This window comes from Hylobates moloch, unplaced genomic scaffold (assembly GCF_009828535.3).
Source record: "Hylobates moloch isolate HMO894 unplaced genomic scaffold, HMol_V3 SCAFFOLD_14, whole genome shotgun sequence".
In the NCBI taxonomy this organism is placed as follows: domain Eukaryota; kingdom Metazoa; phylum Chordata; class Mammalia; order Primates; family Hylobatidae; genus Hylobates; species Hylobates moloch.
In genome coordinates, this window is record NW_026652289.1 from 71,842,046 (window position 1) to 71,867,116 (window position 25,071).

Here is a 25,071-nt window from a genome sequence, read left to right on the forward strand (position 1 = left end):
GGGCCCATCCCAGACCTGAGGATTTGGTAGGGGTCTGGGACTCTGCATTTTGAATAGGCTCACCAGGAGAGTCTTATGTCCACTAAAGTTTAAACCCATGACTTTATTTATTTATTTATTTTTGAGATAGGGTCTTGCTCTGTCACCCAGCCTGGAGTGCAGTGGCATGATCTCGGCTCATTGCAACCTCCACCTCCCGGGTTCAAGCAATTCTCCCGCCTCAGCCTCCCAAATATCTGGGATTACAGGCACCCAGACACCACCATGCCTGGCTAATTTTTGTATTTTTAATAGAGATGGGGTTTCGCCATGTTGGCTAGGCTGGTCTAGAACTCCTGACCTCAGGTGATCTGCCTATCTCAGCCTCCCAAAGTGCTGGGATTGCAGGTGTGAGCCACCACGGCTGGCCGAAACCATGACTGGGTTGGCATTACAGGGTAAATCATAGCTTAAAATAATTTTTTTTTGTTGAGATGGAGTCTCCCTCTGTTGCCCAAGCTGGAGGGCAGTGGCATGATCTCGGCTCACTGCAACCTCCGCCTCCTGGGTTCAACTGATTCTCCTGCCTCAGCCTCCCAAGTAGCTGTGATTACAGGCGCCCGCCATCACGCCTAGCTGATTTTTGTATTTTTAGTAGAGACGAGGTTTCACCATGTTGGCCAGGCTAGTCTTGAAGTCCTGACCTCAGGTAATCCGCCTGCTTCGGCCTCACAAAGTGTTAGGATTACAGGCGTGAGCCACTTCCTGGGTGACAAAATGAGACCCCGTCTCAAAAAAAAAAAAAAAGTGACTTTTGTTTAACTATTTTTGTTACAAGATGCCTAGGAATAAATCTGACAAAAGATGTTCAAGGCAGGCTGGGAGCGGTGACTCACGCCTGTAATCCCAGCACTTTGGGAGGCCGAGGAGGGGGGGTCACCTGAGGTCAAGAGTTTGAGACTAGCCTGACCAACATGGTGAAACTCTGTCTTTACTAAAAATACAAAATTAGCCAGGCATGATGGTGCATGCCTATAATCCCAGCTACTTGGGAGGCTGAGGCAGGAGAATTGCTTGAACCTGGGAGGTGATGTTTGCAATGAGCCGAGATCACATCATTGTATCCAGCCTGGGCAACAAGAGTGAAACTCCATCTCAAAGAAAAAAAAAATGTTCAAGATGTCATTGAGAAAATTATAAAACTTTTATTAAAAGACACCTATTTAAATGGAGAAACATCCCTGCTTCATGGACAGGAAGACTCAATATTGTCAAGATGTATATTCTTCCCATATTGATTCAATGCAACTGCAATACAAATCCCAACAGCTTTTTGAATTTTTAAAATTTTTTATTTTTATTTTTTTAAGATGGAGTCTTGCTCTGTTGCCCAGGCTGGAGTGCAGTGGCAGGATTTTGGCTCACTGCAACCTCTGTCTCCTGGGTTCAAGTGATTCTCCTGCCTTAGATTCCTGAGTAGCTGGGATTACAGGCTCCCGCCACTATGTCCAGCTAATTTTTGTATTTTTAGTAGAGATGTGGTTTTGGCATGTTAGCCAGGCTGGTTTTGAACTCCTGACCTCAGGTGATCTGCCCACCTCGGCCTCCCAAAGTGCTGGGATTACAGGCATGAGCCACCACGCCCGGCCTAAAAAAGTATTCTTAAGAGAGTGAAGAGGCAAGTCACAAGGTGGAAGAAGTTATCTGTAACACATCTAACCATGAAAGGATTAGTATCCAGGATATATAAAGAATGCCTACAATTCAAATTGAAAAAGACAACTCAGTAGGAAAATGAGCAAAAGACATTAGCAGGTGTTTCATGTACAGTGAAATACAGATGATCAAGAAATAGACAAGTGTGCAAAAAAGATGCTTTGCCTTATTTATAATTAGGAAAATGCATCTTTTCTTGTATTTCTTCGCCATTTCTGTCCCAGCCCCTCTCACTGTCAGCATTAAACTGCTGAGTCACTTTAATTTGTTCACCATGATGTCTACAGCTCTGTCCCCATCATGACCCCCAGGAGGAGCTGCTGTCTCATGGAATATAATAGAAGGTGCTCCTAAAAGTTACTTATAGAATTGTCCCTTTCACTGAAACACATGCGCCTTTCCCATCCCCCCGTACCCCCGTGATGACATTATCATGATTCTCTGCTGAGTAGACAGAAGGCTGGCTCTCAACTGGGTACCTCATTTTGCCTTTCAGTTACTATCATCATTATTTATTGACTCCTTGTATTAAGTATGTTATGTATAGGATCTCATCTAATCCTTACAACAACTCTATGAAAGTAGGAATTTTCATTTTCTTCTCACAGATGCAGAAACTGAGACCTCAGAATGGTCAATACTTTGCCTGAGGTCACATCGTTAATCGGTGGAGCTGGGATTTGAATGAAGTTTGCCTGACTTCAGAGCCTGTGCTCCTCATCACTGTGTTATGCTCCTACCCTTTGCTGCCTATGCTAATAGTAATTGCTACCTTACCTTGCACACCTACTAGGACGCTGAATGCCACTCAGAACAGCCCTATGATGTGAATATCCTTATCCTCATTACAGAAGAGAAAAGCGAAACTTAAAAAATGTGACTTACTTATGTGACTTGCTAGTGGCCAAGTCAGTGTTCAGACTGGGTCTGTTTGGTTCTAACTCTAGCTGTTTTATCCACTCTGCACAATGCCCCCAGTTCTTCCTCTCTGTGGCTAGGACAGTGACCTCACTTCTCTGTAAACTGTCTGACAGAAGGTAACACTCTTAAAGCAGATCACAAGCAGACCACTCGCTGAGACAGCTTCATTGGAAAGATATATAATTTTCCTGGGAGAAGAAACAACTGGGTCCTAGGCACTAGGAGCAGAGAGCTTCCTGCCACAGCCTAGGTTTATCCGTGGTTCAGTTCCCTCCCTCTCTTCTCATGCTGGCACGGAGTAACTTTTTTTGTGTGCCAACCTAGGATTTCTTCTTTTCAGAACTGAGTAACACAGGTCAAATGACGCCTGGCTGAGAAGATACACAGGAGTCAGTATTAATTTTAGAGGCAGTGGGGCACATGGAAGAGGTCATTAGAGCAAGAGACTGTCTGGTATGGACAGAAAGCTTCCAACTTGAAAGTGCTGATGTGAGGCCAGGCGCGGTGGCTCACACCTGTAATCTCAGCACCTTGGGAGGCTGAGGGGGGTGGATCACCTGAGGTCAGGAGTTTGAGACCAGAATGGCCAACATGGTGAAACCCTGTCTCTACTAAAAATACAAAAATTAGCCAAGCATGATGCGGGGCACCTGTAATCCCAGCTACCTGGGAGGCTGAGGCAGGAGAATCAATTGAACCCAGGAGACGGAGGTTGTAGTAAGCCAAGATCGTGCCATTGCACTCCAGCCTGGGCAACAAGAGTGAGGCTCTGTCTCAAAAAAAAAAAAAAAAAAAAGAAAAAGAAAAAGAAAAAAAGAAGGAAAGTGCTGATGTGATGGCCAAGTGCTGGGTCCTAGGAAGTTGGTGGCCATCTGTCCTCTCAATCTTATGCCCTTTCTTTCACTCCCTTTCAGACCAAAGGAACTGGGTTTCTTGAAGAAATGATTCATTCTAGGTGTGGGGCAAGAAATGTACAAGATGGGTGTGGCACATTTTGTTGCGGCCAGAAAACAAGGAAGGGATAAAAGATTAATGGAGTAATGTGAAATGATACAGGCAACGTACAGGGGCTCCTACTGTCCAGAGATGGAACAATTTGAACATGAAAAAAAGAATGACTGCAATGGATTAAAACATGCTGCAATACTTCACACTGATCACATTTTTTTTTTCTTCTTTTTGAGACAGGGTCTTACTCTGTCACTCAGGCTGGAATGCAGTGGCACAATTTTGGCTCACTGCAGCCTCAACCTCCCTAGATCAAGTGATCCTCCCACCTCAGCCTCCCTAGTAGCTAGTGACAGAGCAGGAGCATTGCCATCTTGGACAAGCACCACCATTTTAAAGTGCCCCTTGATCAAAAACTGCCTAAATCCAACCCAAAGGGCATCAGCCTAATGGCTAATGTCAGCATGACCATAAACCACAAATGACGTCTCCAACCAGAAACATTCCAACCCTAATTTTAAACCCTCTCCCTGACCAGAGACATGCCAGCCCCAAGATAACCTCCCCTCTGACCAGAGGCATTCCAAACCCACAATGAACTTCTCCTCCACACAGAAATATTCCAAGCCTGTGATAGGCTCTCTCACCCTGAACCCTTAAATACACTTAGTCTGTAAGAGAGAGTACTCCTGATGGAAATCAGCCAGAAGCCCCTCTCAGGTTTATTCTCCAAAATAAACCTGTCTTTGTTGAGCCATTTTTCATGTTTCTTTCCTCTTTCTTTTTAACTCTTACAGCTAGGACTATAGGCACAAACCACCATATCTGGCTAATCTTTGTATTTTTAGTAGAGATAGGGTTTCACCATGTTGCCCAAGCTGGTCTTGAACTCCTGGGCTCAAGTGATCCACCCGCCTTGGCCTCCCAAAGTGTTGGGACTGCAGGCGTGAGCCACCATGCCCAGCCCACATTCTTAACAGAGCATTGTTTCAAGCTGTAATATTTAAGAATACAGAGAAAATGAAGTACAGTCAATATTCATTATTCTTAGTAGTTATGTTTTATAATATCACTGAGAATACTGTATTAGTAAATACTGAACCATTGCTCCTAGGGGAACTACAGAGTTAGAGTCCTATGAGTCTCTGGTCACATATTCATCAACCAATCAATACAGAGCCTTATTTTATGATGTTTCTGCTTAAAGACACCTTATTTAATATTGATTCATTAAATTATTATTGATTGATGATTCAATAACATTGAACTCACAGCCAACTGACTATAACTTGTGTGTGAACAAAGCCTATCTGACACACGTATTTCCTCCATGAGGCACACCACAGCCTCCTAGAACGCTAGACAGCATTTCAGCACTATGCTTGGAGGTCACCAATAAAAAGCACAGAAATGAGAAAAACATGGCACTAAAGACGTCATGAAAAGGACATTCTTTACAGTATGAAAGTTGAAACAAGAAGGCAGAGTGTTGCCTTGTTTGACCTGAGCTGGGAACATGCGTGTGGGGTGACTCAGATTTTTCACAGCTCTGTGTATGCCCACAAATGACTGCAAAAACACCTCAAGTACTAATTTTGGGGAGACAAACCTTAGTGAGTAGGTGAATTTGCAAATATGGCATCTGCAAATAACAAGGATTGGCTGTGTAAGGTTTATAGCACTGACGTCCTCCATGTTGGAAAAGGCATGCCTATGGCATAAAGTTGGAACAATTTTGTGACTGATCTGAATTAACTAGAAGAGGGATGACATGATTCAAAAACAGGATATGCTTGTAGTCCCAGCTACTCTGAGTCTGAGGCAGGAGGATCACTTAAACCCAGGAGTTCAAGTCCAGTGTGGACAACATAGTGAGACCCCTACCTCTATTTTAAAAAAAGAGAAAAAAATAGGGAGGGTTACCATACAGGGAACATCAGCTGACTCTATTTCACTGTCTTTTGGGTCACAGCCAGAGAAAATACACTACATTTGCACCTGGAAACATTCTAATTAGAAATAAGGATGAGTGTTCAGACTGTGAAAGTTACAAGCTGTAGGTTACTCAAGGAGATGGAGCCATCCTTTTCCCTTTAGAACCTTTATAGCAGGAAAGCCATCCATCTGGAAAGGCTGAAAGTAGTTCCCATTTTTGGTCCTATGATCTCTGGGGTATTTTTAAAATAGCAGTTTTATACTATATTCCTGGTGTTCTGGAGTATATAATACACTTCTGAAAGTTCTGATGGTGATTGTTTAAACTTGAAGGTTGAATGAAAATGGAAAAGTACGTGTCAGTTCCTCTTCAGCAGAATGCCACCCAGTGTTAGCTGAGGCACCAGGCTTCCTTGTGAATTAGTCTTGAACACCACTCCATAGCCTCTGAGAGGGCAGAGCCTTCTCATTCCCACCACAGTTCAGCCAGTTCCTAGCAGCTTTCTATGTGCTTCTCTCTCCCCACACTCCTGTGCTTTCCATACTCTGAGTGTTGGCTCACCCCTGCTTGCATAAACCAAAATAGGAACTTCCACCCTCTACCAAATCACTTGCCTCAGAAGTTTCACAAGCACTCAGAATTCTGTGAGGGAGGCCGGGTGCAGTGCCTCATGCCTATAATCCCGGCACTTTGGGAGGCTGAGGCGGTGGATCACTTGTGGTCAGGAGTTCGAGACCAGCCTGGTCAATATGGTGAAACCCCATCTCTACTAAAAATACAAAAATTAGCCAGGCATGGTGGCGCATGCCTGTAGTCCCAGCTACTAGAGAGGCTAAGGCGGGAGGATTGCTTGAACCTGGGAGGCGGAGGTTGCAGTGAGCTGAGCTGGAGCCACTGCACTCCAGCCTGGGCAACAAAGCGAGACCCTGTCTCAAAAAAAAAAAAAAAAAAAAAGAATTCTATGAGGGTCGGGTCATGGAGAGGAATAACACCAGGTTGGGGGTCGTCAGGAGCCCTGTTGCTTCCTCCACCTCATTTTCCTTTCAGTTCTAGCTCTCCTCCCTCTTGTAAGTAAACAGGCAGGTGTTTTTCTTTTCTTCCTAGAAAACAATCGTACTTAATTCTCCTTCCCCCACCCCAGAGATTATTGTAATTCTGTAATTACAATAATCTTTCTAATTTTTTCTTACAAGTTTTCCTCAAGAAGAGAGATGTTTCTGCCATGTTAAGGGTTCAGAAAGTGAGCACATTTGGCGAAATAAGTTTAAAGACTCGACAATAATTCCATAGCAGTAAGAAGATCTACCCTGAAGATTGTCATACTTTTTTTCCTCCTGGTGTAACAGCCCTGGCACAAGGAAGAAGTTGGTTCTGCCTGGATGGTGAGGACCTTGGGAAGGGGCAAGAGACCAGGTCATACAGAAAGCAGCAAAAACCAGCCAGTGTGGCTGGGTCCATGTCGATAGACAGCATGGAAGAAAGAAAGAGCCTGGGAAAAGGAATAGGTTGGGGATGGCAGGGCTGTGAGTTAGATGGGAAGGGACTCTTTGTCTTATTTTTCCATTCTGAATGCTTTTCTCCCTCACATTTTACATTTCACAATTTCCCTCACATTTCTGAATTTCTCTCACATCTCTGAAACTGTGATGCAACTTACATTACAAAGCTTCCTTCTACTGCACTCAGCTGGGTGATGGTAATGACCTTTCATGGACACCCTCTGATAAGATCAAGAAAGTACTAGTATTGAGAATCTTCTAGACTTGGGAAAATAAGGTTCATGATGAATTATAGCTTGGAAAACTTACCTAAATTCTATCCTTAAAATAAGCCTAATTCAAGAGATTTCTGTGTACCAGAATACAAGGAATAAAGTCATCTATTCAGAGGACTAAGGGGCTGCTGCTGTCTGTCTGGGAAAGAGGCGTCCACAGGCCCAGGTGTTGGTGGAGGGAACTAGCTGGCCCCAGGAGTGAGGAAGAGCAGGGCTAAGGGTGAGGTTGGACTACTGGGCAAAGCACAGATGGATATGGGTATGATAATAATACCTGGCAGGAAGAAAGGCAAACACCAGAGAAATGTGGCTGAAGTGGAGACCCAGCTCTGAGCCGGGAACAGGTGAGGCCCTGTAATGATAGAGAGGTGGGGACAGGAGTTGAGGGAAAGAGGTGAGGGGAAAAGGTTAGGGGACCCATAGCTGGAGCTCCAGCCACCACCAGCAAGTGAGAAGGCACTGGATCTGGAGTTAAGTGGGAAGGTGGCGAGCTCCCCCAACTCCCAACAGCAAATAGAAGAGAGAGCTAAGCAGAAGGTTGTGAGGAGAAACTGCAAGGCCCAGCTATCAGCCCAAGGAGCTTGGAGGACAGTGGAGGAAGGGAGAATGGATTTCCTAGGGAAAGAGCTGGAGGTTAAGCTGGAGTTGGCTGTATATCAATGATGCAGTTTTGACTCCGATTCAGGGCTGTGAACTGGAGGCCCAACCAGAAATAACCTCTCCTAGCAGAGCCAAGAAACACTGAGACCATGCTGATGGAAGGAAGTTTAACCTGAAGTCTGGGTTAATCCAGCTGCTAAATAGGGTGGGCCCTTCCTTCTCCAAGCTCTAGGTTAGGGTGGGTCTGGAATAACATGGAATTTACAGAAAGGTGACTCCACCTAGCACCAGAGACGGGGGAAGCCCAGGAACCTCATTGTTGTCAGGGTCCACTGCTGGAGGCCCTGGCCAGCTGAACTGATGGTGCAGGGCAGGGCACTGTGGAGCAATTCTGGGATCTCACGTTACCAAGGGTGAGGAGAGGACCAGATACCTTTTCATCACAAGGTCCTGTAACTGGTCCTTCACTTCTCATCCCTCCAAAAGAAGCAGGGATCTAGGTTGTCCCTGATTTGGGGATTGCAGGAGATCAGAGAGAAATAGCTTAAGAACTCCACCTGGCATGACTGAGGCACATGCAGATGGGAAAAAGGAAGCCCTTGCTCACCATGTTGGTCTCAGTGGGGCTTTAAAGCCAATCACTGAGCAAGGTGCCAACTTTCCCAGCCAAGTGTGATCCCTCTTTTGTAGTCGCCTTCCTGGCTCTATGATACACTCAGATTTTCAAAACCAAATGTACATTTTATATTTGATGTAGATAACTAGAATTGCCCTAAAGGACAAGCAGTCCCCTGCCCATGAGGGGAGCATTCACACACACATCCTCATGCTGAGATGGATGGATGCATTTAGACCAGGCATGAAGTACTCAAATACATTGCTGTGGTTAATATCTTGACTGGTCATAGGCATAAATTAAGCTGGAAAAATGTTTATGATGTTGCCACTTTTAAGAGACTGCACAGCTGCTTGTAGGCAGTAATAAGAGTAGTCTATGTTTACTGAGCACTCACCCACGTGCTGGTCTTAAGCCTTTAGCCTGCATTAACTCATTTAATCCTCAATTAATTATGAGATGGGTTCTTCAGTTATGGTTGTTCTCCATTTTTCACATGGAGAACCCGTGGCAAAATGAGGGTAAGTATGTGACCAAGATTACCTAAGTGTTAGGTAGCAGGCCCAGACTTGAACATAGATTATCTGACTTCAGAGCCTGGGCTCTTTCATGCCCGTCTGTGTGAAGAGACACCAGACAGGCTTTGTGTGAGCAACATGGCTGTTTATTTCACCTGGGTGCAGGTGGGCTGAGTCCGAAAAGAGAGTCAGCAAGGGTGGTGGGATTATCATTAGTTCTTATAGGTTTTGGGATAGGCGGTGGAGTTAGGAGCAATGTTTTGGGGGCAGGGGGTGGATCTTGCAAAGTACATTCTCAGGGGTAGGGAGAATTACAAATAACCTTCTTAAGGGTGGGGGAGATTACAAAGTACATTGATCAGTTAGAGTGGGGCAGAAACAAATCACAATGGTGGAATGTCATTAGTTAAGGTTATTTTTACTTCTTTTGTGGATCTTCAGTTACTTCAGGCCATCTGGATGTATACGTGCAAGTCACAGAGGAGGCGATGGCTTGGTTTGGGCTCAGAGGCCTGACGTTCCTGCCTTCTTATATTAACAAGAAAAATAAAACAAAATAGTGTTGAAGTCTTGGGGTGGCGAAAATTTTTGGGGGGTGGTATGGAGAGAGAATGGGCGATGTTTGTCAGGGCTGCTTCAAACGGGATTGGGGCGGCATGGGAACCTAGAGTGGGAGAGATTCAGTACCTCTCAACCCCTTCTCCTTCACCCTTAGCGGCAAGTCCTGCTTTCCTGTGGCAGGGGCAAGTACCCCTCAACCCCTTCTCTTCACCCTTAGCAGCAAGTCCTGCTTTTCTGGGGCAGGGGCAAGTACCCCTCAACCCCTTCTCCTTCACCCTTAGCGGCAAGTCCCACTTTTCTAGGGGGCAAGAACCCCCAATCGCTTATTTCCACACCCTGACCTCTTATCTCTGTGCCCCAATCGCTTATTTCCGCACCCCGACCTCTTTTATCTCTGTGCCCCGATCCCTTATTTCCATGCCCCAACCTCTTATATCTCTGCGCCCCGATCCCTTATTTCCACACCGTGACCTGGTATCTCTGTGCCCCGACCCCTTCTCTGCTTTTCTGGAGGGCAAGAACCCCCCACCCCTTCTCCGTGTCTCTACTCTTTTCTCTGGGCTTGCCTCCTTCACTATGGGCAAGCTTCCACCTTCCATTTCTCCTTCTTCTCCCTTAGCCTGTGTTCTTAAGAACTTAAAACCTCTTCAACTCTCACCTGACCTAAAATCTAAGCGTCTTATTTTCTGCAATGCCACTTAACCCCAATACAAACTCGACAGTAGTTCCAAATAGCAGGAAAACGGCATTTTCAATTTTTCCATCCTACAAGATCTAAATAATTCTTGTTGTAAAATGGGCATATGGTCTGAGGTGCCTGACATCCAGGCGTTCTTTTACACTTCAGTCCCTTCCTAGTCTCTGTGCCCAATGCAACTCATCCCAAATCTTCCTTCTTTCCCTCCCGCCTGTCCCCTCAATCCCAACCCCAAGTGTCACAAAGTCTTTCTAATCTTCCTTTTCTACAGACCCATCTGACCTCTCCCCTCCTCGCCAGGCCGAGCTAGGTCCCAGTTCTTCCTCAGCCTCTGCTCCTGCACCCTATAATCCTTTTATCACTTCCTCACACCCAGTCTGGCTTACAGTTTCGTTCCGTGACTAGCCCTCCCCCACCTGCTGAGCAATTTATTCTTTAAAAGGTGGCTGGAGCTAAAGGCATAGTCAAGGTTAATGCTCCTTTTTCTTTATCCCAAATCAGATAGCATTTAGGCTCTTTTTCATCAAATATAAAAATCCAGCCCAGTTCATGGCTCATTTGGCAGCAACCCTGAGAAACTTTACAGCCCTAGACCCTAAAAGGTCAAAAGGCCGTCTTATTCTCAATATACATTTTATTACCCAATCTGCTCCCGACATTAAATAAAACTCCAAAAATTAGAATCTGGCCCTCAAACCCCACAACAGGACTTAACCTCACCTTCAAGGTGTACAATAATAGAAAAAAGTTGCAATTCCTTGCCTCCACTGTGAGACAAACCCCAGCCACATCTCCAGCACACAAGAACTTCCAAACGCCTGAATCGCAGCAGCCAGGCATTCCTCCAGAACCTCCTCCTCCAGGAGCTTGCTACACATGCTGGAAATCTGGCCACTGGGCCAAGGAATGCCCATAGCCCAGGATTCCTCCTAAGCTGCGTCCCATCTGTGTGGGACCCCACCGAAAATTGGACTGTGCAACTCACCTGGCAGCCACTCCCAGAGCCCCTGGAACTCCGGCCCAAGGCTCTCTGACTGACTCCTTCTCAGATCTTCTTGGTTTAGCGGCTGAAGACTGACACTGCCCGATTGCCTCAGAAGCCCCCTAAACCATCATGGATGCCCAGCTTCGGGTAACTCTCACAGTGGAAGGTAAGTCTGTCCCCTTCTTAATCAATACGGAGGCTACCCACTCCACGTTACCTTCTTTCCATAACTGCTGTGGATATTGACGGCCAGGCTTCTAAACCTCTTAAAACTCCCCAACTCTGGTGCCAACTTAGACAATACTCTTTTAAGCACTCCTTTTTAGTTATCCCCACCTGTCCAGTTCCCTTATTAGGCTGAGACACTTTAACTAAATTATCTGCTTCCCTGACTATTCCTGGACTACAGCCACATCTCATTGCCGCCCTTCTCCCCAACCCAAAGCCTCCTTCGCATCTTCCTCTTGTTTCCCCCCACCTTAACCCACAAGTATGGGACATCTTTACTCCTTCCCTGGCAACCGATCACATGCCCATTACCATTCCTTTAAAACCTAATCACCCTTACCCCACTCAATGTCAATATCCCATCCCACAGCAGGCTTTAAAAGGATTAAAGCCTGTTATCACTCGCCTGCTACAGCATGGCCTTTTAAAGCCTATAAACTCTCCTTACCATTCCCCCATTTTACCTGTCCTAAAACCAGACAAGGCTTACAAGTTAGTTCAGAATCTGCGCCTTATCAACCAAATTGTTTTGCCTATCCACCCCATGGTGCCAAACCCATATACTCTCCTATCCTCAATACCTCCCTCTACTACCCATTATTCTGTTCTGGATCTCAAACATGCTTTCTTTACTATTCCTTTGCACTCTTCTTCCCAGCCTCTCTTTGCTTTCACTTAGACTGACCCTGACACCCATTAGGCTCAGCAAATTACCTGGGCTGTATTGCTGCAAGCCTTCACAGACAGCCCCCATTACTTCAGTCAAGCCCAAATTTCATCCTCATCTGTTACCTATCTCGGCATAATTCTCGTAAAAACACACGTGCTCTCCCTGCCGATCGTGTCCGATTAATCTCCCAAACCTCAATCCCTTACAAAACAACAACTCCTTTCCTTCCTAGGCATGGTTAGTGCGGTCAGAATTCTTACACAAGAGCCAGGACCGCACCCTGTAGCCTTTCTGTCCAAACAACTTGACCTTACTGTTTTAGCCTAGCCCTCATGTCTGCGTGCAGCGGCTGCCACTGTTTTAATAATTTTAGAGGCCCTCAAAATCACAAACTATGCTCAACTCGCTCTCTACATTTCTCGTAACTTCCCAAATCTATTTTCTTCCTCATACCTGACGCATATACTTTCTGCTCCCTGGCTCCTTCAGCTGTACTCACTCTTTGTTAAGTCCCACAATTACCATCGTTCCCGGCCCGGACTTCAATCCGGCCTCCCACATTATTCCTGATACCAGACCTGACCCCCATGACTGTATCTCTCTGATCCACCTGACATTCACCCCATTTCCCCATATTTCCTTCTTTCCTGTTCCTCACCCTGATCATGCTTGATTTATTGATGGCAGTTCCACCAGGCCTAATCGCCACACACCAGCAAAGGCAGGCTGTGCTATAGTACAAGCCACTAGCCCGCCTCTTAGAACCTCTCATTTTCTTTCTATCGTGGAAATCTATCCTCAAGGAAATAACTTCTCAGTGTTCCATCTGCTATTCTACTACTCCTCAGGGATTATTCAGGCCCCCTCCCTTCCCTACACATCAAGCTTGAGGATTTGCCCCCACCCAGGACTGGCAAATTAGCTTTACTCAACATGCCCCGAGTCAGATAACTAAAATACCTCTTAGTCTAGGTAGACACTTTCACCGGATAGGTAGAGGCCTTTCCTACAGGGTCTGAGAAGGCCACTGCAGTCATTTCTTCCCTTCTGTCAGACATAATTCCTCAGTTTAGCCTTCCTACCTCTATACAGTCTGATAACAGACCAGCCTTTATTAGTCAAATCAGCCAAGCAGTTTTTCAGGCTCTTGGTATTCAGTGAAACCTTTATATCCCTTACAGTCCTCCGTCTTCAGGAAAAGTAGAACGGACTAAAGGTCTTTTAAAAACACACCTCACCAAGCTCAGCCACCAACTTAAAAAGGACTAGACAATACTTTTACCACTTTCGCTTCTCAGAATTCAGGCCTGTCCTCGGAATGCTACAAGGTACGGCCCATTTGAGCTCCCTTTTATTAGGCCCCAGTCTCATTCCAGACACCGGACCAACTTAGACTCTGCCCCAAAAATCTTGTCATCCCTACTGTTTTCTGTCTAGTCATACTCGTATTCTCCGTTCTCAACTACTCACACATGCCCTGCTTTTGTTTACACTGCTGGTTTACACTATTTCTCCAAGCCATCACAGCTGATATCTCCTCGTGCTATCCCCAAACTGCCATTCTTAGCTCTTGAAGTAAATAAATAATCTTTGCTGGCAGGACTATGCTGAATCTCTTTAGGCTAATCAGATGTCCTAGGTCCTCCCAATTCTTAGACCTTTTATACCTGTTTTTCTCCTTCTCTTATTCCATTTAGTTTTTCAATTCATACAAAATCGTATCCAGGCCATCACCAATAATTCTACACGACAAATGTTTCTTCTAACAACCCCACAATATCACCCCTTACCACAAAATCTTCCTTCAGCGTAATCTCTCCCACTCTAGGTTCCCATGCCGCCCCAATCCCGTTTGAAGCAGCCCTGACAAACATCGCCCATTCTCTCTCCATACCACCCCCCAAAAATTTTCGCCACCCCAAGACTTCAACACTATTTTGTTTTATTTTTCTTGTTAATATAAGAAGGCAGGAACATCAGGCCTCTGAGCCCAAACCAAGCCATCGCATCCCCTGTGACTTGCACGTATACATCCAGATGGCCTGAAGTAACTGAAGATACAGAAAAGAAGTAAAAATAACCTTAACTGATGACATTCCACCATTGTGATTTGTTTCTGCCCCACCCTAACTGATCAATGTACTTTGTAATCTCCCCCACCCTTAAGAAGGTTATTTGTAATTCTCCCTATCCCTGAGAATGTACTTTGCAAGATCCACCCTCTGCCCCCAAAACATTGCTCCTAACTCCACCGCCTATCCCAAAACCTGTAAGAACTAATGATAATCCAACACCATTTGCTGACTCTTTCAGACTCAGCCCGCCTGCACCCAGGTGATTAAAAGCTTTATTGCTCACACAAAGCCTGTTTGGTGGTCTCTTCATACGGACGTGCGTGAAAGGCTCTTAGCCACTGTGCCATTCCATCTCCAACTTATAGAGGCTGCTGCTCTCAGGGGCAACCCCTGGGGTGTCACTCAATGCCTGTTGTGTCTTGAGGAGGCCCAATAAATGACATCTTATTTCCATGCATGAGTTTTGAGCCAATAAAGGAATACTACAAAAGTGCAGGGCAGGTGGGAGTCCAAAATCCCACATTTATTGTTTAATAAAAATGGATATTGACATCTAAATCTCAGAATTAGATAGATTTGGGGCTCTAGAGCCAGATTGTGTGGGTTTAAATCCCAGCTCCAACCTTCACTAACTGGGAGATCTAGAGCGAGTTATTTAATCCCTCTGAGACTCAGTTCCCTCCTTTGTAAAGTGGGACAATAATACTTCCTCACAGGATTGTTGTGAAGATTAAATGAATTAACATATGGAAAGCATTTAGTTACTGGCATGTGGTGAGTTCTCACTCAAGATTAGCGATTATCTTTACTATTAACCACATATTACCAGGTGGCCCAGGGACTCCTGCATGACTGCCCATGGGGACTTGCCTCCAGAAAACTTAACTGCAATGAGGGCAGAGAGCAGAAGCCGTGCTTCTTGCAGGCAGCTTGCTTCCCAGAGAAAGACGGAAGCCAAGAACTGGGCTTTACAGTTCGAGTTCTCTTTACAAACCCACCATGGGAAGGAGACAGGCCAGGAGCGTGGTGCAATTGAACCTTCCACCCCATGGAATGAAACATGACCTGCCCTCCCATCCCCAATCTATCCCTAGTATATTGGGCACCAGCATCCCAGAAGCCCTGTTCTAGAAGCCATTCTATTCTGCCCTGGGATCTCGCATCAAGAAAACTTGCCTTAACAGTTGAGAAGCGTTGAATAATTTGTTTGCTTTCTGTTCCTAGAAATAGATCATATAAGGAAAGGCTAGAGGAATCAGATTATTTGGCCTGGAAACTCAATGCATGACGCTCCCGAGTAGAGGAAGAAAAGCTGTGAGGTAGCACTGGTGAGTGAGAGAAGAGATTACAAGTGTGCTGGGAACAGTTGGCCAGAGCCTGTTTTCTTTTAAGAGGGAAAGGCTGAAAGTGCAGCATGCTATTTTAACTAGAATTATAGTTGGCCAGGAATAATTCTCCCTTTATCATTATTATCATTATCACTGTAATTATAATAAATAATACTTGATGGTTGAAAAAAAATTCATATTGGTTTCCAAAGGTTCTGTGCCTTAGACAGTAAAAGCAGGAAGGCCTTTACGCACCTGCATGGTGCTTTTCCTGATAGGACACAGTTTTTTCAGACTGCTTAGGGCTGACAAAGGTCACTACATCTGAGGAAGTTCATGGAGAACTGATGTCTCCAAGAAGTGCTTTACAGTCAGAAAGTTCTGGAGTCATTTCAGTTTTTCAGTTTCAAGTCAACTTGTGTGGCTGTGGATAAGTCATTTGCCCTTTCTGGGCCTTAATCACTTCACCTATAAAGCAAGGACACTGGACCACCTCTCCAAGAATCATTCCAACTCTGACCATCTCTAATTTTACATTTCTCATTTATGCTAGTGAACCCGATGGGCAGTGTTCCTGTGATCTTAACCCCAGGGGAACATGTGGGCATTTTATCCAAGAGTGGCCTTTGCTATCTGGTCCTTTAGCGACTCAAACAGTGGAAAATCCAGGATCTTTGTTGTTGGTGATGGTGGTGGTGGGGGCACAATTTAGAACAGACAGGTCTTCTGCACCCCTCATTTCAAACATAGACACTACCCAATCTAGTACCTAGAGCATAATAGGCCCTTAAAGAATTTTTATTAATCTGTAAGTCTAGCTTGAAGACCCAAGTCCACCAATGATTTCACTGAAAACAGTATTTGTAGGTTTTAATTTTCCCCATTCTGAGAAAGGGCTTTTATTTTTTAAAACTTTTTTTATAGAGATAGGGTCTCACTATGTTGCCCAGGCTGGTCTCCAACTCCTGAGCTCCAGTGATGCTCCCACCTCTGCCTTCCAAAGTGTTGGGATTACAGGCATGAGCCACCATGTCTGGCCCAAGAAAGGGCTTTTAGGAACTCCCTGCCTGGGAACGCAGGACTATCCTGTCTCACTGGTCAAGGCCCTCAGGCGTGGGTTTTCATTCACCATTATCAGCTGAGTACCCACTATGGGACTGGCCTGAGCTTGGTGAGGGGGCCTCAAAGATGAACAGGAAGGGTCTCTGCTCTCAGTGAGAGGAAAACAGTCATGAGAAAGATTGAAGGAAGTGACACCTGAGCAGAGTTTCAGATAGGAACAAAAAAGGCATGTCAGGCAGACAGCATGAGCAAAGGCCTCCCGGTGTGAGAAGACTTGGAATCACAGAGCAGCTAAATGTCCAAGCACTGCTGGTGTGTCAGGATCTGGGGAAAGAGGATGGAGATGGGCCTGGACAGGTAGGCAGGGACCAGCTGAGAAGGGCCTATGGCTTGGCTAAGGAGTTTGGACTTGTCCTGAAGGCAGTGAGGGCCGAGAGAGGGATGTCAATGAAGATATTTCAGCAGGGGGTTGTGACATGTCCAACTACTCTGATAGCAGAGCAGTGTTATCTTCTAAACTGAAGGCCTTCAGGACAGTTATGGGCCTTACCATAGAACCGGGAAGAGCCCCCATGGAATACACAGGGTTGTGGAGTATTCCACCTCATGTTTGTTGCTGTTATTGTTGTTGTTTGAGACTGGGTCTCACTCCTGTCACCCAGCCTGGAGTGCAGTGGCATGATCTCGGCTCACTACTGCCTCGACTTCCCGAGTTCAGGTAATCTTCCCACCTCAGCCTCCAAGTAGCTAGGACCACAGGCATGTGCCACCATGCCTGGATAATTTTTTGAATTTTTAGTACAAAAGAGATAGGTTTTTGCCCTGTTGCCCAGGCTGGTCTCGAACTCTTGGGCTCAAGCAATCCTCCAGCCTGGGCCTCCCAAAATGCTGGGATTATAGGTGTGAGCCACCATGCCTGGCCCACCTTAGGTTAAAGAAAACCATGGCTAATGAATAGTATTGGGTCTCAGCTTGTCATCATTTCCTCAGGGAGGGTTTGTCTCCCTGGACCAGGTTAGCTCTCCTTGCCACATGATCCCATGGCACCCAGAACATTGTCTTGTGACAATGTAACTCTCGTTCAATGCCCATCTTCCCTTCAGGACCCTAGGTTCCAAGACAGCTGGAATTTTGGCCTTTCTTACTGCTGTCACCCCAGTTGCTTGCCTAGTGCTGGCACTAGTAGATGCTCAATAAATATTTCTTGAATTAAGAACAAGAGTCACACTGGAGGGATGATCAGAGAGGTGAGCCAGGGGAATGTGATTTCCCTCCTGGTGATCACTATAAATGAAACCCAGAGGCTGGGAGAGTTTCCTAAAACAGAAAGTTTTAATCCGGGCTCTGTCATGTGCCCACTAGATATATTTCACTCTAGTGTGCCTTGACTCCTCACTTATGAGGTGAGGTAGGTGCACAAAAGCAATTGCTAGGTCTCTCTCTCTAACCCCAACATTTTATGCATGAAAAAATATTCCTTGCTTACGACTCTCCTCTTTCTAGGGCTTCTGTGTTTCAGAAAGATATGGCCACTGGTAAATTAAAGAAGAATAACATCATGATTTTAGCCAGAGAAACTGAAAAAATCTTACAAAGATGAAAGATATTTAAAATGAACGGGTAGATCTGGGCTGTCTGGAATTTGTTCTGAGAAAGGAATATTTATTTTTACAGGATGAATTAAACTGAGTTCCAACCACTTTTATAAAAAGCAAGATTTTTTTTTTTTTTTTTTTTTCCCCAGAGAGAAAGAGCCAGAGCATGAGAATCAGCCCCACCTCCCCTGCTCTCCTTCTGGATTTTGCTGAGATTTGGTGAAATATCTGAGACCTGTTCCTGTCCTCCCTGCTTCACACTTAAGGACAGAGCCCAGCAGAGCTGCTGCCAGGATCCTTCCCCCAGTGCCCATGTGCACAGCGGAGCTGCCGGAGGTGCTGAGTGGGAGGACTCCTCTGTGGGGGGAACACCCAGCCAGCAAGCAGGAAGCTACTCACCGGAGGTCTCTTCCAGATGAACTGGATGGGGAACTTCTGGCTATAAAAGAGAGAAGTCTCATCCGGTGGGAACTCAGGGTCCACATAAAGAACTTTCTTTTCTAGATATTTCTTGTGAAGTTGCTCGAATGTCTTCTCTTTCACTCCGATAATAGGAAAATTGCGGCTGATGATGGCTGAATAGATGCCACTTGGGTTTCCACCCCCAGCCTCGGTGGCCTTGCTCTGGGCTGGGTGAGGAACTGGCCCTGGGGACCGGGGCTCAGCCGATATCCTTGGAGCCACAGATGTGCTAATGACGGTCGGCATGGCAAGTGACTTTGGAAGAAAAAGCTTTTTAAAGAAAACAAGATACAGCTACCTTCAAGGAAAGGAAGCAACTGCAAAGGGGAAGTTGGAGTAATTCTGTCATCTGAGAGAAAAGTGGCCACATCCAGTTCGAAGCTGAAAGCCCATCAGAAGGTCGTACAGGTTATGTCCATCTTAAAAACCGAGCTGTGATTCTGAAGCCGTTAAGTTCTCCTGAGAAATGAGTGCTAAAGGATTTCTGAAGCAATGTTGACCTGGGGTCTCCTACCAGCAGCATGCATGCCAGAGGGAGAGAGAAAGGGAGTGAGGGTTATGTTTCAGTGGCCTGAAGATGCTTGAGCCAGGAAAACTAAAAATAGACGTGAAGAAACACTGTGAGTATGAGAGCAAGAGAGACTGCGTGGTAGACAGAGTAGAACCTGGCTAGGGACATTTCTGTTGCCATGAAGTGCTGGTGTTGTCAGAAAATGAAAAGGGAGTATCTGAGTAAGGTGAACACTGGAAAGAAGCTGAGAACTGCTGACATGTTATTGAGTGGGCAGTTATACAGACCACCCAACTACTGGCCATCAAATGAATGGAAAACAATATTGCAAAAAAGCTAGTTAGGGTGAGTGGGAGGTACTGAATTCTACGAAAATATTCTGTGAATTTTAGACAACATGATTTTTAGTCCTAAAATTTTAGGATATCAGAACATTATTCAATGTTAGATTTGGTATCTTTTCTAGAATGTTCTGGGGTCAGCGCTCATTGGAAATGTCTGCATGGAAAATGCTATTCAGCAGAGTCCTCAGTTGAGAAAATCCCTGTCTCTACCTGCATACTTGACCTTGACACTTCTTGTCTCTCCCATCCCCAAAATAAACACTGGGACTGAATCTGCTAAAAAGTGCACCTGCCGGGCCATGTGGCTCACGTCTGTAATCTCAGCACTTTGGGAGGCCGAAGTGGGTGGATCACATGAGGTCAGGAGTTCGAGACCACCCTGGCCAACAATAGTGAAACCCTGTCTCTACTAAAAATACAAAAATAAGCCGGGCGTGGTGGCGGGTGCCTGTAATCCCAGCTACTTGGGAGGCTGAGACAGAAGAATCACTTGAACCCAGGAGGCAGAGGTTGTAGTGAACCCAGATCGCACCACTGCACTCCAGCCCAGGTGACAGAACGAGACTCCATCTTAAAAAAAAAAAAAGTGCACCTGAGTACAGAAAATCCTCACTTAATGTCATCAATAGGTTCTTGTAAGCTGTGACTTTAAGCAAAATGATGTACTGTATAGTGAAACCAGGAAACGGTTTCACTATACAGTAGGCTGTATATGTATATGGCAAGAGGCTCGCTGCTGTCACACACTTCTGTTAGTTACTCACAGATGGTGCTGGCTGAGACAGCTGAGGAAAGAAAGCTCGGTGGGTATGTGGCCCAGGACAGCTCCTTCGCCTGGAGCAGATCAGCAGAGAAACTTTTATTGCACTGGCAAAGCTAGAAGTGTAAGAAATTCCTCTTTGCATAGGAAAATTTCATTCATCAGATATATAACACGTATTTATTAAGGGCCTTCTAAACCTGCCTTACTTGAAGTCCTTAGTGTCCTCCAGTCTCTGATCATTCCACAGTCTTTGTCTCTCATGACCTTGACACTTTTGAAGAGTACTTGTCAGGTTTTTGTAGAATGACCCTAAATCTGGGTTTCTCTGATATTTTTCACATGATTAGACTGAGGTTATAGGGGAAGACTGTCACAGATGTGACATGGCTACCTCCTCAAACCATATTTGGGGGTATATAACTGATATAAACAAGAGTTAAGTCCCTATAGCACACGGTATGTTTTGGTTAAAGTCACAGTTTACAAGCACCTATCAATGATGTTAAGTGAGGACTTACTGTACAGGTTATATGTTGACTCATTCAGCTATGCCACATTAGGCATCTGAGACAGAAGTTGGAATTAGATACTGAACCAGACTGCCTGTCAAGTCCTGGGATGTCACACCTGGTTTCAGGGCTCTTAGATGAGAGCATAAGTGGCTCTGGGGAAGGGAAGTGCCTGCCTGGCTTCCACCTTGTCTTCTACCCACAATAGCTGCTCCCTGGGCTATAAGGAGATGACCACATTTCAAGTATGGCAGAGTGGAGGCATGTCCTAGGCTGCAGTCATGCCTGTTCCCATGCGATCAGTCTCAATAATCCAAGATTAGAGGCTATGGAAGAAGGTGGGAAGTGACAGGTAAAATAGGGAGTACTATCAGCCTCCTGATCCCTGGGATTGCGGCTTTGAAGAACTCTATGTCTGGGCTTGCAGGAACCATCAGCCTAGCCATCTGTCCCTCCAAGAAAATGCCCAGGGCTTTTTACTAGTCTTGGAGAGGCAGAATAGAGGACAGTGGTCTCTGGTGACTGACCACCTTGGTTCAAAGTCCAGGTTGGCCCCTTACTGGCTGTGCCTGTGTAACTTTAGGTGAGTTATTTCTTCCTTTCTGTCTCAGATTTCTCACCTATAAAACAGGTACAATTACAGTCATTCTGTTATTAGGTTTTTGTAACAATTAAATAATTTATGTAATACATTTAACACAGTGCCAGGATTTTCTTAAGCACTCAATAAATGGTGTTGTTAGAGAAGACCTGAATTTAATATTACTTTGGAGTTAGATCAGGTTGAATGATACATTTACTCACTGACGCAAATCAGCATTCACTCAATGGGCATTAACTGAATATCTGCTATGTGGACAGCACAGGAATGGGTATAATCTGCCCAGGCTCATGTGGTATGCAGCATCTCCAATCAGAGGCTGGCCTATCTGCCTGCACCAAAAAGACTGACTTCCACCCTCAAAGTCACCAGTGGCATAGACAGCAAAGGTGGGGTTTCTTTCCCCCACTGTCATAAGTTTGGGTCCCAGCCTAGCATTCTATCCCACACTGAAATTCAGAGCACTGACCCACACTTTATTGTTTTTGCTTATTTAACTTCCCATTTGCCCATAAGACCGTGTGGCTGGGAAGTGGGTTCCCATTTCCCTCTCAGGTTTAGAAGGCCCTTAATAAATACATGTTATATATCTGGTGAATGAAATTTTCCTATGCAAAGAGGAATTTCTTACACTTCTGGCTTTGCCAGTGCAATAAAAGTTTCTCTGCTGATCTGCTCCAGGAGAAGGAGCTGTCCTGGGCCACATACCCACTGAGCTTTCTTTCCTCAGCTGTCTCAGCCAGCACCATCTGTGAGTAACTAACCGAAGTGTGTGACAGCAGCGAGCCTCTTGTCAGAGCAGGGTGGGCATATCAAACACAGAAAGGGCAAGGTGCCATTCATTTTGCTCTGTCAGTTGTTGTGGATAAAACATTCTCTCAGATGAACAGGTCCAAACTCAAGGTTTATTCAATGGCACAGCTGTGGAAACCAATGCTATCAGGGAGAAGTCCAACTCGAGCCCATGAACAAAGGGCAGATAATGAACACATAAACAGCTGCACATTTCAATTCCCAGAAGCCCCTTCAAGGATAAAGAACTAGTTTTTATAACATATTTCACCCACTGTCATGTAATATCTGTGGCTGGAATGGTTTCTGTTGCACAGCATTGCCAACTAATGGCTCTGTCTTTTCCACCAAGAAGCATTTCTTTGATTTCTAACACTATTGGAAGCAATGTCTTTGCTTATCATTATAATACCTCTCATTCATTAAGTGCCTACTGGGAGCTAGCCACTTCACAGAGACCTTTAAAAAACTTTTTATTTTAAAATAATTTTAGACTTACAAAAGAGTTGCAAAGATAGAAGTCCTTAGTGTCCTCCAGTCTCTGATCATTCCACAGTCTTTGTCTCTCATGACCTTGACACTTTTGAAGAGTACTTGTCAGGTTTTTGTAGAATGACCCTAAATTTGGGTTTCTCTGATATTTTTCACATGATTAGACTGAGGTTATGGATTTAGGGGAAGACTGTCACAGAAGTGACATGGCTACCTCCTCAAACCATATTTGGGGTTATACGATATTGATAGGTTTTATTACAGGTGATGTCAACTTTGATCACTTGCCTAAAGTGATGTTTACTGGGTTTCTCCCTGGCAATGTTACTATTTTTCCCTTTCTGTACACATAAGATATTTTAAATTTGTAGAAAAACTCTGCAAGTTTTACTAATTCCATTTTACAACTGAGGAAACTTGAGATATCTGCTGTATTTTGACAGTTAAGTATCAGAAAACTCAAAATTTTAGAGCTTATCTCTCCCTCTTTTTTTTTTTTTTAGATGGAGTCTCTCTCTGTCACCAGGCTGGAGTGCACTGGTGCAATCTTAGCTCACTGCAACTTCCACCTCCCGGGTTCAAGTGATTCTCCTGCCTCAGTCTCCTGAATAGCTGAGATTACAGGCATGTGCCACCATGCCCTGCTAATTTTTACATTTTTAGTAGAGACGGGGCTTCACCATATTGGCCAGGTTGATCTCGAACTCCTGAACTCAACTGAACCCCCTGCCTTGGCCTCCCAAAGTGCTGGGATTACAAGTGTGAGCCACTGCACCCAGTCTAGAGATTATCTCTGTTCTTTAACAAAGCCCAGAAAGGTTAAATGTTATGGCCAAGATCACTCAGCCAGTTCACTGTAGAGGCAAACTAGACTCCAGGTCTCTTGATTTTCTTGGAAGTAAATGCATGACTAAGATTTAATTGATGTGAATTAGGCATAAGATCTCTGTATCCTTGCATGTAAATAGTCAGGCTCCCTTTCCCCGGGCTCTGATTGGACAGCAATCTAATACCATTGGCCTGGGTGGAAGCAACTGTCAAGAAGCAGCTGTTGCACCTTGGGAGGCAGAGGCGGGCAGATCACATGAGGTCAGGAGTTCAAGATCAGCCTGGCCAACATGGTGAAAACCTATCTCTACTAAAAATACAAAAATTAGCTGGGCCTGGTGGCACACGCCTGTAATCCCAGTTACTCAGGATGCTGAGGCAGAAGAATCGCTTGAACCGGAAGGCAGAGGTTGCAGTTAGCCGAGATCGTGCCATTGCACTCCATCCTGGGTGACAGAGCGAGATTCCGTCTCAAAAAAAAAAAAAAAAAAAAAAAAGAAGCAGCTGTCTAATTCTGGCAAGTCTTGGTGTGGCACTATAGCCTTTAGCAAGGCTTGTCATGAGACAAGCAGATCTGATATAAGATGCCAATGTCTCTGTTATTTCTCCTAGAATGCTAGCTATATGGCCTCCATTGTCAGTGGCTAATATGATAGCCTGTTTCCAGTGGAGTTGCTGATGGCTTTCTACCCCCTGGCCTGAGAAGTTATTTTAGTCTAAAGTAGCCTGAGGGTTTGGTAGGTGGAAATCCTAGGAATCTCATTACTAAGGCTTTTAGGCAGAGTGGTTAATTAGCTAAAAACTATTCAACTCCCAGTGTTTATGTGCTTTGACTGTGTTTCTGCTGCTTATCATTTTGATGCCTTGATAGTGAAAAGGATGTGACAAAGTGAAGGAATTCTGCACACAAACCAAACTCCAGAATTGTATTTTTCTTAAAACCAAGAAAATTCTTCTATATGATCCTAATACAATGCTCAAAAGTAAAAAAATTACCATGTAATCAAAAGATCCCATTCCAATGTTGCCAACTGTCCCAAGAGAGGAGGTAAGGCCGGGCACAGCGGCTCATGCCTATAGCCCCAGCACTTTGGGAGGTCAAGGCAGGAGGATCGTTTGAGTCTGGGAGTTCAAGACTAGCCTTGGCAACATAGTGAGACCTCACGTATTTTTATTAAAATTAAAATATTTTTTATATTGTTGCCAGATTGCCATCCTGAAAGATTATACTTACATTTTTCTGTTGGGTAGTCTGTGTTTTTAAACTGATTTGCCAACTCATTCCTTGACATTTACATCTTGAAGTTAAGACACTATGCATTCATTTTAGAGCTTTTTTAGGAACCCTGTTGAAATGAATAAAATTTCTTATATAAAATCCACTTTCCTTGAAACCATATTAAGAATTAGCCACAAAAAAGTAACTTAATACCTGTAGGCCAACTCAGCCCCATATTGCTCTCTGGTACACAAATTCAAAAATGGGAGGTAGGTAAAGTGTGAGAAGCAATAAGAGCAGAAAACCATTAAAAACACCCAGGCTCTCTCCACTTGTCTCTA

At 44.9% G+C, this 25,071-nt stretch overlaps 1 protein-coding gene across 1 annotated transcript in view; it reads right to left on the reverse strand.

The window, feature by feature from the left end:
- The window catches only part of CAPN3 (calpain 3), a 64,230-nt gene extending 39,371 nt beyond the window's left edge, over positions 1-24,859 (reverse strand). Inside the window, exons 1-2 of the mRNA XM_032176033.2 lie at positions 24,746-24,859; positions 18,609-19,181 (exon numbers count right to left, since the gene is read on the reverse strand). Of these exons, the coding sequence (XP_032031924.1) occupies positions 18,609-18,917 (309 nt within the window). The 5' untranslated portion in view covers positions 18,918-19,181; positions 24,746-24,859. The remainder of the gene's footprint in view (positions 1-18,608; positions 19,182-24,745) is intronic.
- Between the last annotated feature and the right edge of the window lie 212 nt (positions 24,860-25,071).